The sequence below is a fragment of the Polistes canadensis genome, unplaced genomic scaffold, assembly GCF_001313835.1.
Source record: "Polistes canadensis isolate GaletaPanama2010 unplaced genomic scaffold, ASM131383v1 scaffold_277, whole genome shotgun sequence".
Taxonomy (NCBI): Eukaryota; Metazoa; Arthropoda; class Insecta; order Hymenoptera; family Vespidae; genus Polistes; species Polistes canadensis.
Genome location: NW_014569824.1, coordinates 109,360 through 124,374, shown reverse-complemented (window position 1 = coordinate 124,374; position 15,015 = coordinate 109,360). Strand labels below are relative to the sequence as shown.

The 15,015-nt window shown below is 28.3% G+C and overlaps 1 protein-coding gene across 2 annotated transcripts in view; it reads left to right on the top strand.

The window, feature by feature from the left end:
• LOC106791009 (PERQ amino acid-rich with GYF domain-containing protein 2) overlaps positions 1-14,574 on the top strand; it is a 50,058-nt gene extending 35,484 nt beyond the window's left edge. For both annotated transcript variants that reach the window (XM_014756327.1, XM_014756326.1), the window contains exons 2-5: positions 853-1,726; positions 10,638-11,001; positions 12,136-12,503; positions 12,608-14,574. In XM_014756327.1, coding sequence (XP_014611813.1) covers positions 1,498-1,726; positions 10,638-11,001; positions 12,136-12,503; positions 12,608-13,635 — 1,989 coding nt within the window. In that variant the 5' untranslated portion in view covers positions 853-1,497 and the 3' untranslated portion in view covers positions 13,636-14,574. The remainder of the gene's footprint in view (positions 1-852; positions 1,727-10,637; positions 11,002-12,135; positions 12,504-12,607) is intronic.
• The last annotated feature ends 441 nt before the right edge of the window (positions 14,575-15,015 follow it).

The window sequence follows — 15,015 nt, the reverse complement described above, 5'->3', positions numbered from 1 at the left end:
TTGTTGTTTATAATTGATAAATATCGTATTATTGATACACATAATGCAATAGAATTTTTTTTTGTTTATCTCAACGTAGAAAATTCTTCGAATCTTTCGAAAGCCTCAGCAGCAATTACGAATTCCAATGCGTACGATTTCTAATGGTGTATTCAATGAAACGAAAATTTTAATATAAATTTCTTATTATCGTGATATTTTATTTTAATTGAGTTCAATTTTGTTTTTATAATTATTAAACGTTTGAAAAGAAACATAAAGATTAATAATTCGTCGTACGAGTTTTTTGTTTTGTTTTGTGTGTTTAATAATAAAAAAAAGAAATTAATTTAAATAATAATACTCTTCCTCCGATTATATTTGGAATCAATCTTTCAAATATTTCATTTGAATTTTGTACAAAGAACACGAAGAAAAATAAATTATTCGAAAAATCACATATTGTTTCGTTGAAAATTGTATTCTCGTGACATATTATTAACATTTTTAAATGTCCTGCATTCGAACAAAAGAAGAAGAAAAAAAAACGAAGATAAATACGGATTTATCAAAAAGAATTTACATACTGTGTTATTTATATGAGTGAGCGTGTGTATAACAATACGTAATAAGCGTGTTTTTTATCAAACTACCCGCATATTTTTCGAACATTTTCCTAACAACAGTACAAAAGAATACGTTATACCGTAGAAAATATTTAACAAATTTTACACGTTTCGTAGTTTCTCGTATCACGAAAAGATAATAACTTTGACATGTATTCATCTAAATCCTTTTCAAAAAAAAATACGTATACGCTAATACAGACACACGCACGCATCGATAAATTATTATTTTACTTTTTTGTTACAGAATCCACACGTTTTTGTTACGTGGCAAAGAAGAACGAGGGGTATCGATTGTTAAAATAAAACGAATAATAATATTTACCAAAAAAGTCTTTTTCTGATAAAATACAAATTTATCGAACAAAGGACAAAGTACTACTACTACTACTACTATCGAGATATATATATTCAAAGCACAAAGTAATATAATCAATCGTAGAATTAACGAAGAAAGAGAAAAAGAAGAACAAGAAGTTAAGTCGCATAATGTAGTCTGATAAATGTGACAAATAAAAACAAAAATAAAGAACAAGAAAAAGAATAGAAAGGATACAAAAAAATATGTCGATCGTTTTAATAGACGAAAATAATTAGGATTATATTATTATTATATATCTCGAAGTTAAATAAAAAGTGAAGATATAAAGACTAATTATAAAAATAATAATAATAAGGTGGTGGTGAATTGTGATAGTGATTGATTCGGTTGGTGGTGATATTCTGAAAGTGGATAACAAACAACAATAACAAGAAGAATAAAAATTAAAGAAGAAGAAGAAGAATAAGAAAAATAAGAAAATAAAGAATAATCATTTTTGGGCCCTACTCGTTAAAAGTTGTTTTACCTTGAAGGTTAAAGGAGAAAGGATTGAAGTTTCTTCGTGACAGGATGAAGACGTTGGGCGACGTTGTTGCCGATCCCGTCGACGAGGAGAAGGACAATACTGATTCAGGGCATGGAACTGTTGGCAAAGAATTTGGTCAGAGAACTCTAAGATCCTTGAAAAGAGGACTCGGACGATTGTGGAAGAGACACAGGGGCAACGCCTCAATAACCGACTATGATCCTTGTTATAAGGTCGCCTATCTTGGGAATGTCCTTACTGGATGGGCCAAGGGTGAGTTATTTTACCATTATTTCTTTTTACAAAGTTTATTTTATCACAACCACACCTTGTAGAAAAGAGAGAGAGGGGCACTTCTTTTTTTTTAATTTCATTCTTGCGTATTTTTCATAATTTTTTTTTTTTTTTTTTTATTTCAATTCTTAGCAAGAATTATAAGTAATTTTTGCTGACGCATGATACATTGATAAGTGTAAACATATATCACTCTTTATTAACATCACAAAATTATTAATTTATTAAATCTTGTTTGTAGATCAAAAGAGTAGAAACCTTGGTACGTAATATATTAGAATTTTTATGTAAATTACTTTTTGCTAGAAGAAGGTTCGGATCGTTTGCTAAACGAATGTTTCTAACGTTCACTGTAGTTTGTAATTTATTCTTTTATCGTAAGAATTTTTGAAATCTTAATAGATTATTTCATTAATTACGTATCAGGGAATATTGCTAATGTTTCCGATATTGGAATAATTTTTAATAATAAATCTTTTTTTTCTTTTCTATCAATTTGTTTATATTCGATTTATCGAAAAATTTGTCTAGAATTAGAAAAACGAATTTGAGGTAAAATATTTTTATATATTTTTACACGTGTTATTATAAATTTTAAGGCTAACGTCTGTTATTTTTATTGCAAATTATTAAATAAATAAAAAAAATAACATATATCTTATAAAAAATGATTTACATTAATTAGGTATATGGGATTGGTTAATAATCTTGAAGAAATTAGCACATTTTAATATTTATGATAATATGGAAGTTCTTGTTATTATTCGTTTATAATGACGTTATAATCTTCTATTTCTTGTTACCTTTATTCGCGATAAACAATAATTAAAGTTGTTAATCAGAAAACCCAAGCAATTGGGGTTCTCTCTCGTTTCTCGGTTTTATTTGAAACACATGAAGAACAAGTAGGACGTATAGGATGGATCGAACAAGCCCGAGGTTGAGAATAATGTGCAATCGAGTAAGGTCACCATCTTACCGGTAATTAATCATTTCCTTACTCGTAAGAAACATTCGTTTTCTTTTTACTTTTCCTCTTTTTTTTTTTGTCCCCCCTCCGTGTAATGAATTTATTTTTCTCGCATATAATATATTCTTACTTACATGAAACTAAATGGAATGGAAAAATTTCGAGATATTTTATTATACCACAAGTGGTTATCTTTCTTTATCATGGGTTTTTTTTTTTTTTTTACACATAAATATCGTTAAGCAAAGAAAAAAACATTCGGAGGAAGAATTCATTCATTCGTCAACATGAAAATGGTACTTGACAAATTGCAAAAGTCAAAAATGGTTTTTTATTTTTTTTCTTCTTTAATAACAAAAAAAAATAAAACAGAAAAAGATCTCTCGTTAAAATTCTTTTCCTAAACGAATAATTTCGTTTAGTTTTGTTTTGTTCTATTCTATTCGAATAAAATTACAAACTTCCTTTCGTACTTCTTACATCATTATTGTTAAATTATCCAACCAGTATAAGATCTACGAATGAAATTCCATAGAAATGAGTAATTTGATGTTATGTCACGTTACGTTTCACTCGCATTAATTGCTTTATGTCAGGTTGTTATAAGTAATTTAACGTGCACCTCGTGTGGTTAGAAGAACGGATTATATTTCTTGAAAAATATTATGCTTATGTATTATAAATACAAAAAAATACAAAAACAAAAAACAACATATTCCAAACTCATAGACGAGATTTATAACGAAGTAAAAGAAATTTGATTATCCTTAAAAAAAACTTTAGGGTGGTTTCCGCTTTAGTTTCTAAATCATTTTCCAATTAGTTCCTTATTACCGATTCTTTATAAAACTCATTTAAAATTTTTTATTTCTACTTCTTTTTCTTTTTCTTCTTATATATATATTTTACAAGTATATAGCAAATGAAAAACTTGTTCGTTATTAGAAAGAAATGAGAATTGGTCGGTGTCAATGGCCGGACATAGACTCACACGTGTACTATACACTTATACATATATACATTTACAGGAGAATAGTTAATACCCCTACTTTCTCTAACATACCATAGCATTGGTCGATCTTAATCATTACGAGTAGTAATTATTACGGTACGTTTATTAGCAAATTTATATTTTATTCGTATCATATTAATACGATTGTATCGGATATTTATGTTTTTTTTTTTTATTCAAAAGAAAATTCGGAAAAACATTTATTGACCGTTGTTCCGAAGGGGTAGGGGTACGGGGTGGGTTGATTTAAAAATATCTTTAATATATTATCATTGTCGTTATTGAAATGATATTTATTAAACGTTAATAATTAATTTTAAAAATCTTAGGAAAAGGTGAGTGATATATCGCGTATGCGGTAAAATTAAATAAATCGTCGACGAAGGATTTGCCGGGTTTCATTCGGTACACGTCCTTCGATGAATTCGCAACAACGGTTTCCAGTTTTGCCCCGAACTCGTACCAGCTGACCTTCGCGTCTCGCTTTCTAGAAGATCACCGAACGCTTCCTTTGATCATTTTTTCTTTATTGTTGTTGTTATTGTCGTTGTTGCATTCACGATTTTCTTACGTGCACGTATAATCGAATTAATTTGTATGCATTGAATTACTGTCCCCAAATTTTATCGACTTTTACCCAATGAAATGTGGTACATCAAATTTATTTTAATTTGTTTAATATATTTTTTTATTTTTTTTTTTTCTAATATATATATATATATATTAATATTTATTAGAATAGAACACGGCAAATATTTCACGTTAATTAGATAGATATTTATTTAATCATTTTTTCAGAATATATTCCTTGATGCACGTTTGTTTCATCCCTCGTGTGCTTTTTCGTAGGATTGTTTTTATTTTCTAACGTATTTTTTAAATTTTTTACAAAAATAAAGATCGTATATACTTTATTTCGAATCTTCTTTTAGAAAAGATTATAAACTAAGAAAAAAACGTATATATTACTTTTGTACGTTGACAAATTTACAATCGTGCAAACAATACTTGAGAATGTGCTAATCGAACAATAATCGAAGATAATCCCTTTAAATTAAATTAAAGAAAGGCTTATTTCCTTTTTTTATTTTTCTTCCCGGAGTTTTTTCGTCCATAGTATGGTCGTTTTATACGAAGGTCAATAATAAACATCTGTCCGGAGAAAAGAAACAGACACGTCTGAATTGAATTCAGCGTTTTAGGAAAAAAATTTTATATATTTATTTTTCCTTATTTTTTTTTCTTCTCTTTTGTTTTTTTCTTTCTTTCTTTCTTTGACGATTTTGAAAATCGTTCGACAATACATTATAATTCATACAACAGACTTCGAGAAAAAATGAATCGAGTTCTTAAATATATAAGGACACATACGTACACACACACACAAGTACAACTACATATTGTTGTTAGAAATATCTTATTATTGCTTATTAGTATTCATATAAATTTGAATAGTATGAAAATACAAATTCAAGTGTAAAGATCGATGAAATCGCATAAGAGTCAGACTGTCTGAGGATAAAATCAAAAGAATTTATGAATTTTTGTAGAAAGATATATTTATAGATAAACTTGTGTTTCTCATAATATTTTTACCAATTTTATCTTTCATTCATTTTCTATATACGAAAACATATTACATACAATTTGCGATCGTTCCTTTGATATCTATTTATCTGCTTATCGTTCATGTTAGAATCAATGAATGATAACGTGATTAAAGTTCTTGTTCGATCATTGCGAAGAGTCAAATGTGTTATTATAGTGAATAAAAAAAAACGCAAATGCTATGCTATGCTTTCATGACAGATTAGACGATCAATTGATTTTCCAAGAATGTTGTTGTCGTAACATCCTCATAACGTTTTGCAATCCGTATGAGTATCCCTCCCTCGTTTACGTTGACGTATCAAATAAGGAAAATAATTCGATGTTTCCTTAATAAAAAAAAAAAAAGAAACAATGGACCGAAAGTATTTTTTTATTCATTATTCTTTTCTCGTAATTTGTTTAAATCGTAATACAAAAAAGAAAGTACTATAAATAATTTCGAAAGTATTAATTATTAGTTCAACTTAATATATTGTATCTTTTTGGAGATCCAAATTTTTACATATTTTTCTAATAAAAAAAGATACGTGAATATAATACACCTTGAATTGATTTTTATCCTTTATCAGTGTAATTTTTTTCGTAGAAAAATTAACATATTTATTGGAACTAGACAAGGATATAAATTAATGTATACTAACAATAAGTAAGAATAAAAAAGATAATTGAAAGGTATCGATTGTGTGTTGTTTTATTTTCAGTAAAGATTTTGCAAATAATATGTCTTGTCAAACTACTTTAATATCTTATTCATGAGAGTCACTCTTGAGGATTCTAAATATAAATTTATCGTCAGGGACGTTTAATGCTTATGTTTCAACAGTCTACGTGCACGGTAAAACACCACCGGGCTTGTAATAAAAATATTCAAAAGTAAACGAATAGTTACTACGCGTATTTAGGAAAAAAAGTTTTTGTCCATATTTTTTTTTTCTTTTTTTTTTATAAACGCGCGTCAAATCTTAGTTTCGTCTTCGTACCACCTATTACTTTTTTTTTTTTTTTTTTTCTTTTTTTTCTTTTTACGTCTTTTTCAAAGAAAAATAATACACAAGATTTATCATCACTCTTATTAATCTTTTACGGGATGTGCGTACTTAAATACGATCGTATATTATTTCTCGTCATTGAATCATTTTCATTCATGTTAAAATCGTGACAAATGTTCTCCTTTTCAATGATTTGTATTACGTTTCTTTGAAAAAAATAAGGAAAAAAAAAAAAAAAAAAACGTATTTCTTACTTTATAGTAACGTGTTCGTTCTAAATAATATTTCGACGTGACGCGTAAAACGCATGATAATAAATTCGTGCCAAAATTTTACATTCCTTGTTTAAACATTGAATTTATTTCAAATTTTCTTTTATATGGATTTCAAAATTTGTGATGATTTAAAATGTTTTTGGTTTGCCTTTTTTTTTTTTTTTATTTTTATTCATATTTTATTTTAATCTCATACGAAAGTATCCATCTAACGCGTATTATATAGTTTCCAGATCATGATATTTATTTCGCTATAATAATTACGAATGATTAATTAACAAGATCGTCGCAAGAAAAGGTTCAAGAGTAATCTTTCACGATCATCTAACTAACGTATAGATCAAAGTTGCGATTTTCTCTGTTTCGATAAGATCTAATTGAATGATGATGATGATGATGATGATACTTGTGCTTATCTTTGCGTGTTGTGCGTTGTTAGAATACATACACGTATATATAATATATATGGAGTTTTCGTATCTACATAATAATAGGCTTAAAATTATTTAAATTACATTTGATAATAGTAACGTTGAATTTCATTAATAATCTAATTAATCAAATCTTTATATATTCGATAATTATGATTTTGTAAAAATATTAATAACATAATCGTCTTTTATATTAAACCACAATTCGTATTAAACATCTTGAAATTAATTCTAAAATTATTGCTCAAAACTTTTATCAATTTTTTTTGTTATTTGACAAATTATTTAGAAAAAGGAAATTTATATATATATATAAACGTTATTAAATATAAATAAATAATATCGTAAGTATATTATATCATCGAGTTATAATAGTTTAAAAGTTAGTATGTGATATATCATAGATTACATATTATATATATATATATATATAGTTGAAATCGTTTCCTTTTTGAATTATGTTGAATGTTCCGAAACGGGGGGGGGGGAGGGGGTTGGCGAGTTTTCCTGACCAAGATGTACGAGATAATGGAAGAACAAAAAAAAAATCAAATCAAATCAAGTAAAATGGGAGGATCGTTCGGTATAGTATTTAATTGGATAATATCTAACAGAATGTTACGGGCTAGCGATCGAACCTTGTTGGTCCTCTTCGTTTAGTATTTATTCACTTCCTCTTCCGCATCGTTTCATTATTATTTCCGTTTTTCCGTTAGCACGGTAATAATAATGAAACATGCAACGAATCGGTATACGATCACTGTGACACCGATACATTTCATCTAAAGCTTTCTCTCATTTCTAACAAATATTTTATAGTTCTTTTCTTTTCTCTTTTTTTTTTTTCTCGCAGTCACAATCATTTTTATAGAATTTTATTTTACACATGGGTGCGTGTAATTAACAGGCGTAGACAAATCTTTACGTATTTAACACTACCGATATTTCTATAAAAAAACATATATGTACTCATATCTTAATGTAGAATGAGATATTAAACAATTGAATAATGAAACGGTATACTTCAATTTTGTTTTATTTAGAAACGAACACGTAATTGTACGTTTTATGAATTTTCATCGTATTGTTTTTTTTTTTTGTTTTTTTAATTACAAGTTGCAGAATTTTTAATTATTATGCTTTTCGCGATAAATATTATTCTCGAATAAATGTGTATATAAATGTTACTTTATCACGTAATATTTTAACAATAATGATATAAACGTACAAATTTCTTTTAATCATAACGATTTTGTAATGTATTATCATAAAAATAACAGAGAAATCGGATGAATAGATAACCACGCGTGTTCGTTTTATTAAATAAAACATTTGTCAGTCAGTTCCCCTGTTCATTGAACTTTTTATTTGTCAACGAGAAGAAGTGTTCATTCGCGGAAAGTGAAAATCAATGTTTATTGTACTTTTGTCTTGTATTTTATTTTTTTTAATGCGTTTAAACGAGGTGAAATCGCATAACTCTTTTAAAATTCTCATTTTGCTGAACGTGAAGATAAAGTTGGACGAGTCATAGCAATAACTGACGTCATGCAATCGCTAAAGGTAATCTTGAAAATGAAACACGTGTAAGGATCGTGAAAATCTATAGATCTTACAAAACTAATCGAACGATCTTGTGATAACTATCATTAGAAAAGAAAATAAAAAAGAAGAAATAAAAAATACAAAAAAAACAAATGGATATAACAGAAAATTACGATTCGTATGATTTTAGATAAAAAGAAAAAAAAAAAGAAAATAACGTTTTCATCTTTATCCGCGAATTAAACAAATTGTATTTTTAATCAATCTCTATCTCTCTAACATAAAATCAAATTTTTCTTTCTTATTTAAACATCTTTATTATTAAAAATATCGCATTTACTTCGCATTATCTTTTTTCGTTACAAGTAACTTATATTTACAAAATATTTCGTTTCTATTTATACAATTGATCATTGCAAAAAATATCTAGATACGACAAATATAGTCGTCGTATCATTTTTTTTTTTTCTTTCTAATGAAAACAAATTAAATCTCACAATCTACAAGTTGTTTGAAACATCTTAGAAAAAATAGCGTACAATTATAAAATATTTGTATTAACAAACTCTAACGATATATCGTATTCTATTATCATCATTTATATTTAATATTATCTAGGTACGATAAATACACTCTTAAGTATTATACTTAAATGAACATTAAACAAGATTAAATTTTTATAATCTACGAAATATATCAACAAAAAATGTTATATTTCGAATACCAATATATTACATTTAATTCATTTATTCGTTATAATCATTAGTATACCGAAATTTGTCGTATAGAATATCTCGGAATAATTTTCAATAAAATACAATTTCATTTTTGAAATATTTTCTTTTTCTTTTCTTTTCTTATTTTTTTTTCTGTCTCTTTCACTGTGATATCTTTAACTGGTACCCTCCTTTCTCGCAGTCTAAGTAACTGTACTAGCATTTCCTGTATTTCTAAATTGGTAAGAGTCGAACGGCGAATCGAACTATATCGAAGGTCAGGATAAACCTTTTCACTCTACTATCCAGTCTTCTTCGTTTCCAGTACAGACAGATACACACACACACATACAAAGTTTATTGTACTACATATCATAGTAGTTGAAGTGTTCAAGTTGAAGTATTCCAATCGCGTATATACCACGGAATGCAAGTACTGTTTGTGAGCTTCCATTGCGTATAGTATTGTATTTATGTATGTACGTGTGTATATGTGTATGTATACCAAGAGTATTCATACGGATACGATATATCAAAGGTAACCCTGAAAGGATATCGTTACTGGAACTCGTGTGACGTTCCAATAAACATACCTATACTTATTCGACACTGAGATTGATTCTCTCTGTGCCACACCATCACAAATTCCTTTGTCATATTAATATATTATAATAGGTTATTGAAGTTAATAATCTCTTTGTGATATACGTAACGAGAATAATAAATCAAATTGAATAATATTAATTATCGCGAAATATAAATTGACAAATCGTTATTACGATAAATTTGGATTTTTATCATTGAAATTATAACAAATGAGTTTTCTTAAGGATTCACATATTTAATCGTTTGAAATTATATACAAGTAAATAATTAAATATATTCTATTTATAATATAAGATTGTTAAAACAAGTTATATTTATGTAAAGAAAAATATCTTTTAAAATGTATACATATCATTATGGATATATTGAATAAATTTATATATGTAATTATTAAACAATCTTATAATTAACTTAAAATGTGAAAATTTCCATATTTAATATAGAAATTATATTTTTAAAAAATTAATTAATCATTTTTACGAAAGATCATAAATAAAAATAATTTTATGATAAATATATATATATTTCTTTTTTTTTTTTTTTAAGTTATTTTTATCTATCACTTTTGATAAATTATTAATTACGATTGATTGGTATTTTACGATCCTGTAAAAGGGTTTAATAAAAAAAAAGTATATTTTCTCCCTAAAATGGCTTAGAACGAAAAAACATGACACAATAAAAATCCCATAAACAACAGTAATAAAAAAAATACATTTTTCTGTATATTTCTAGGTGAAGGATGCGTTGAAAAACCTGTGTCGACTTTATGGCGAAATTACGTGACCAGCAGCAGACCGGACGTTTCTATGAGGTTGACGGTGACTAATGGTGGTTTGACTGCGACAACTAAGGACCATGGTTTAACGGAATATTGGGCTCATAGAGTGACTTATTGTACAGCACCGGTATCCCATCCACGACTTTTCGTTTGGGTTTATAGACACGAAGGACGTAGGCTTAGGCCTGAATTAAGGTGCCATGCTGCATTATGCAGTAAAGAGTCTACCGCTAGGAGATTAGCTTCGACCTTGAATGCAAGGTTACAACAAGCCCTGCTTGAATTTCGTAGAGATAAGGTCTCCAGGCAAAATGCTAGGTAAGATTATTATTCAATGGTTTTTTTTTTTTTATTTTGCATTTCAATAAGTCAAGGAACAACCTTTTTTTCGAGTATAGGCATTTATTATTGAATAATTCGATGGTAATTTTTTTGTTTGTTTTTCTAAATGATTTTCATATTTATATGATTTATAAATTACATACGATATATTTTTTTTTTTTTTTACATATACCGTTTAATAATACGAAAATTTATTCTACCATGTTTAATATAATAATATGTTATTATAGTTTAAACAATGAGTGTCATATGTTTATATTATAACGAAAAGGTTGACTTTGTTGGAATTTTTATTGACAAATATTTGCATATATTATTGATAGAAATATTTTAACTTAGAGATTCGGTTATCTGGTTTTATATATATTTTTTTTCATTTATATAAAAATAAATTTTGTATAACAAATTTAATTATTAATGGCATCGAGAATTCTTTTCTACGGGTAAAGGTGGGAAGAAAGAATAAAAATTACTATTTTCGTAATAATTATGTTGAAAATAAAATGGTTCTTCCTTTATCGGACATTTAAAGATCAAGGATAATCAGGGAATTCTTCTCGTGTTTGCGTTCAAAGTATCGCAATGTCTTGACCTTCGGCGAAAAGGTAGAATTCAGGTCACGTTTCTGTCGTGGATCGCCAGAAGTAGAGGATCCAGTCACGATTCGGGTCGCGAAGTGATCGTTAATGTGCATTCGGGTCATAGATTCCACGACATTTTCTTCTTAAGAACAACTTAAACAAGTATTATTTGTTTTTCTTTCTATTAGTTCGAGTATTTTCACAGGGTTATATTGAATACTATTATATAAAAAAACAGGTGTGTTAATATGAACAATATTATAATAAAAAAACACATTGTTGTAATTTCAATTAAAAATCATAATTTAAATTCTATTAACTATTGTTCATTTATATTATATTTCGCGATTATATTATTTAATATTATTAATTAATTTTGTTTTTTCTTCAGTGAACGATGAATGAATAATATAAAATAATATAATATAAATCAGCAATCACACAATTATATTAAATATCAATAATATAATATAAATAAAGATATGTATGTGTATGTATAATAATAAAAAAAAAAAATGTATATTTACAGGTTGTCCTTGGCAAATGCTCTCTACGAAAATCCTTCGTTACCTAGGAGAAAACTTTTATTGAGTACAGGTGGTCAAAATTATCGGCCACCTTTGGAAAGGTCCAAAAGTGCGCCGAAACTATCAGCCATCGAGGAAGATGCTGTTGCAGAAGAGATCGAACAACAACGATTACTCGAGGATCTGAGAACATTGGAAACAGTTGCACGAAGTTGGCAGGATCAGGATGGTTGGAGATTGGCACGTCTTTTGGATGCACTCAATCGAGAATCTTCTGACGAGAATGGAAGTATATCGAGTGGTTGTGAAACAGCTAGTACGGCAACTAGCGAAGAAAGAACGATTGGTCCTGAGGATCATCAAATTGCTGGTAAGCATAATTTCAAATATCTAATATAATATTGAACACAAGGTCCAATTGTTTTTAATTTAAATAAAATAAATAATACTATATTAATATTTTGTTATATCCAGGTGAGACAGAACATCATCAAGCAAACGCTAGGATCCTTTACGAGGAAGAAAACGTAAGAGATGCTGTTGGACCAAGAAGAAATTCCGAAGGTTCGCCTAATTTCATGACGTGTGCCGGTAGTCCACGTTTTCATCGTTGTAACATAACACCCAATCGAAAGAGGTTTTCCTTGAGAAATGAGGAAGACGAGTCTATGGAAGAAGAAGAAGAAGAAGAAGAGGAAGAGGAAGAGGAAGAGGAAGAGGAAGAGGAAGAAGAAGTGGAAGTGGAAGTGGAAGAAACTGTAAACACCCCTCCGAATCGTTTTGAATTCGAGGACGTCGAGGATTTCGACGAAGTGGTGGATTACAGGCCTAGGGGTGAGATTCATCATCATAGAATTGAAAGCACGCAAGAGAAGGAAAGGCGAGTATTGGAAAAATATCCGAGTAGTAGGTTGAGCCGTCAATTGTCCCAAAATGAAGATACTTCATTTTTGACGTTGGATTCATTGGACGAGGAAGCTGACAGCGATGAAAGTGGTTACGTTGAAGCACCGCCTAAATCTCTCCTAGGACAGAACGATAATAATAGTAATAGTAATAGTAGTAGTAGTAGTAATAAGTACGATAATACCAAGAAAGAGCTTGATGTTATTGTAGATAGCAAATCGAACGATATAAACGAACGAAAAGCCGAAAATACGACGATTGAGAAAAAACTTGATGATAGGAAGCAAATTGATGTAGACTCTAATGATCCTTCGATTCATGCGATAGATGATAATCAAAGGATCAAAGAGAGAGAACGCGAGAAAGCAGACTTCATTAAGTGTCCAATATCAGAGACTATCAAGAAGCTAACTAATGCTTCCTTAAGAAGTTCCAAATCCTTGGAAATTGCTACGAACAGTTGTTCAAAGGCAATGACTAATCTCAAAACGTCGAAATCATTCGATGCTACCAATAGGAATGAGAACGTTGAAATCGAGTCGCCGAGTTTGTTACAAAGAAAACAATTGTTAGCTCAGCACGGGGTTATTGTTTAAAATTATATATAAAGGGGGAAAAAAGAAATAACCCTATAAGTTGAACCCTCTCGTTTGTAAAATTATTTTTTTATAGAGAGACCCAATGATGAGAGAGAGAGAGAGGGGGGGGGAAGGGGAAGGAAGGATAGAGAATATGATAGAATTGCATTTTCGTGGTGTCCAGTGCATACGTGAATCGTTGGCCACAAAAAGGATTGATCACTTTAATACGTGATACGCTTTTTATGTAGTTCCGTGATATATTAAAGCGTTTTAATACGTAAATAGGAAATTCAGCAGTTTCCATTGCTTAATTTCAAATTTGCTCGCTCGCTTACACCGAGCTTAGAGAAAAAAATTATCGTTTGATTTTAATATCGTCAATTTTATCGATTCGTTGCGATTAGTGTGTATGAGAGAGAGAGAGAGAGAGAGAGAGATGAGATATATATATATATATATATTTTTTTTAAGTGTACTTATTGGTTTTGTTTTATATTTTCAACGGATAATTAGTTAATTCTTTTATATAGATCGAATGAAATTATTCAAACTCTGTATTCCTAAGAGATAATATGTATATGTATTTTGCCCTCTCTTGAAAAATATTTAATAACGAAAATAGCATATAATTATTATATTTAAACGTTTAGCCGAAAATCATTTATTTTTCAGACCATTTATTATTGTCATTCGCATCGGTATTTTTTTTCTTTTCTTTTCATTTTTTTTTTTTTATATATATATATAACATATTAGAAATTCTTATTTTATTATTTGACGTAAAAGTTAATAATATATGGATTATACGTGTGTCAGATCATAAATGTGATTAATCTAATAGATTATACGAACACCATGTTTTTTCTTTTTTCTTTAATGATTAGATTTCTTTCGATTATGGAATACAGTTCTTAACGCGAGAACCGTGCCATACACCATTAAAAAAAAAAAAAACAAAGAAAGCAGCTTTTTTTCATACGCAAAAATCTCCCTATTCTTTTTTTCCTAATCCTATTAAACGTAATTTTTAATCAGGATTAAAATTAATGAAGTTCGAGAGGGGAGGAGAACAAAATTATATCAATCTCAATGTTTATCATCGTTTCGCTTGGTAAAAAGTGAAATTTTAGAATGAAAACATATTTAAAATACATTATTGACTATTGTACAAGTATTACAATAAAGAAATATGAAATAAAACCTACCGCAAATCCATTAAAATAATTAATATATAAGAAAAAATTATGTGCGCTTTGACGTAAACAGAACTTGCAAGAAATTAATTAATCCATTAATGGAATATACGTGTTATTCTAATAACATGTGCAGGTAGATTATTAAATGGTAATTGCTAGATTTTTAATTATATGCAAATTTGAAACATAGATCTAGGTC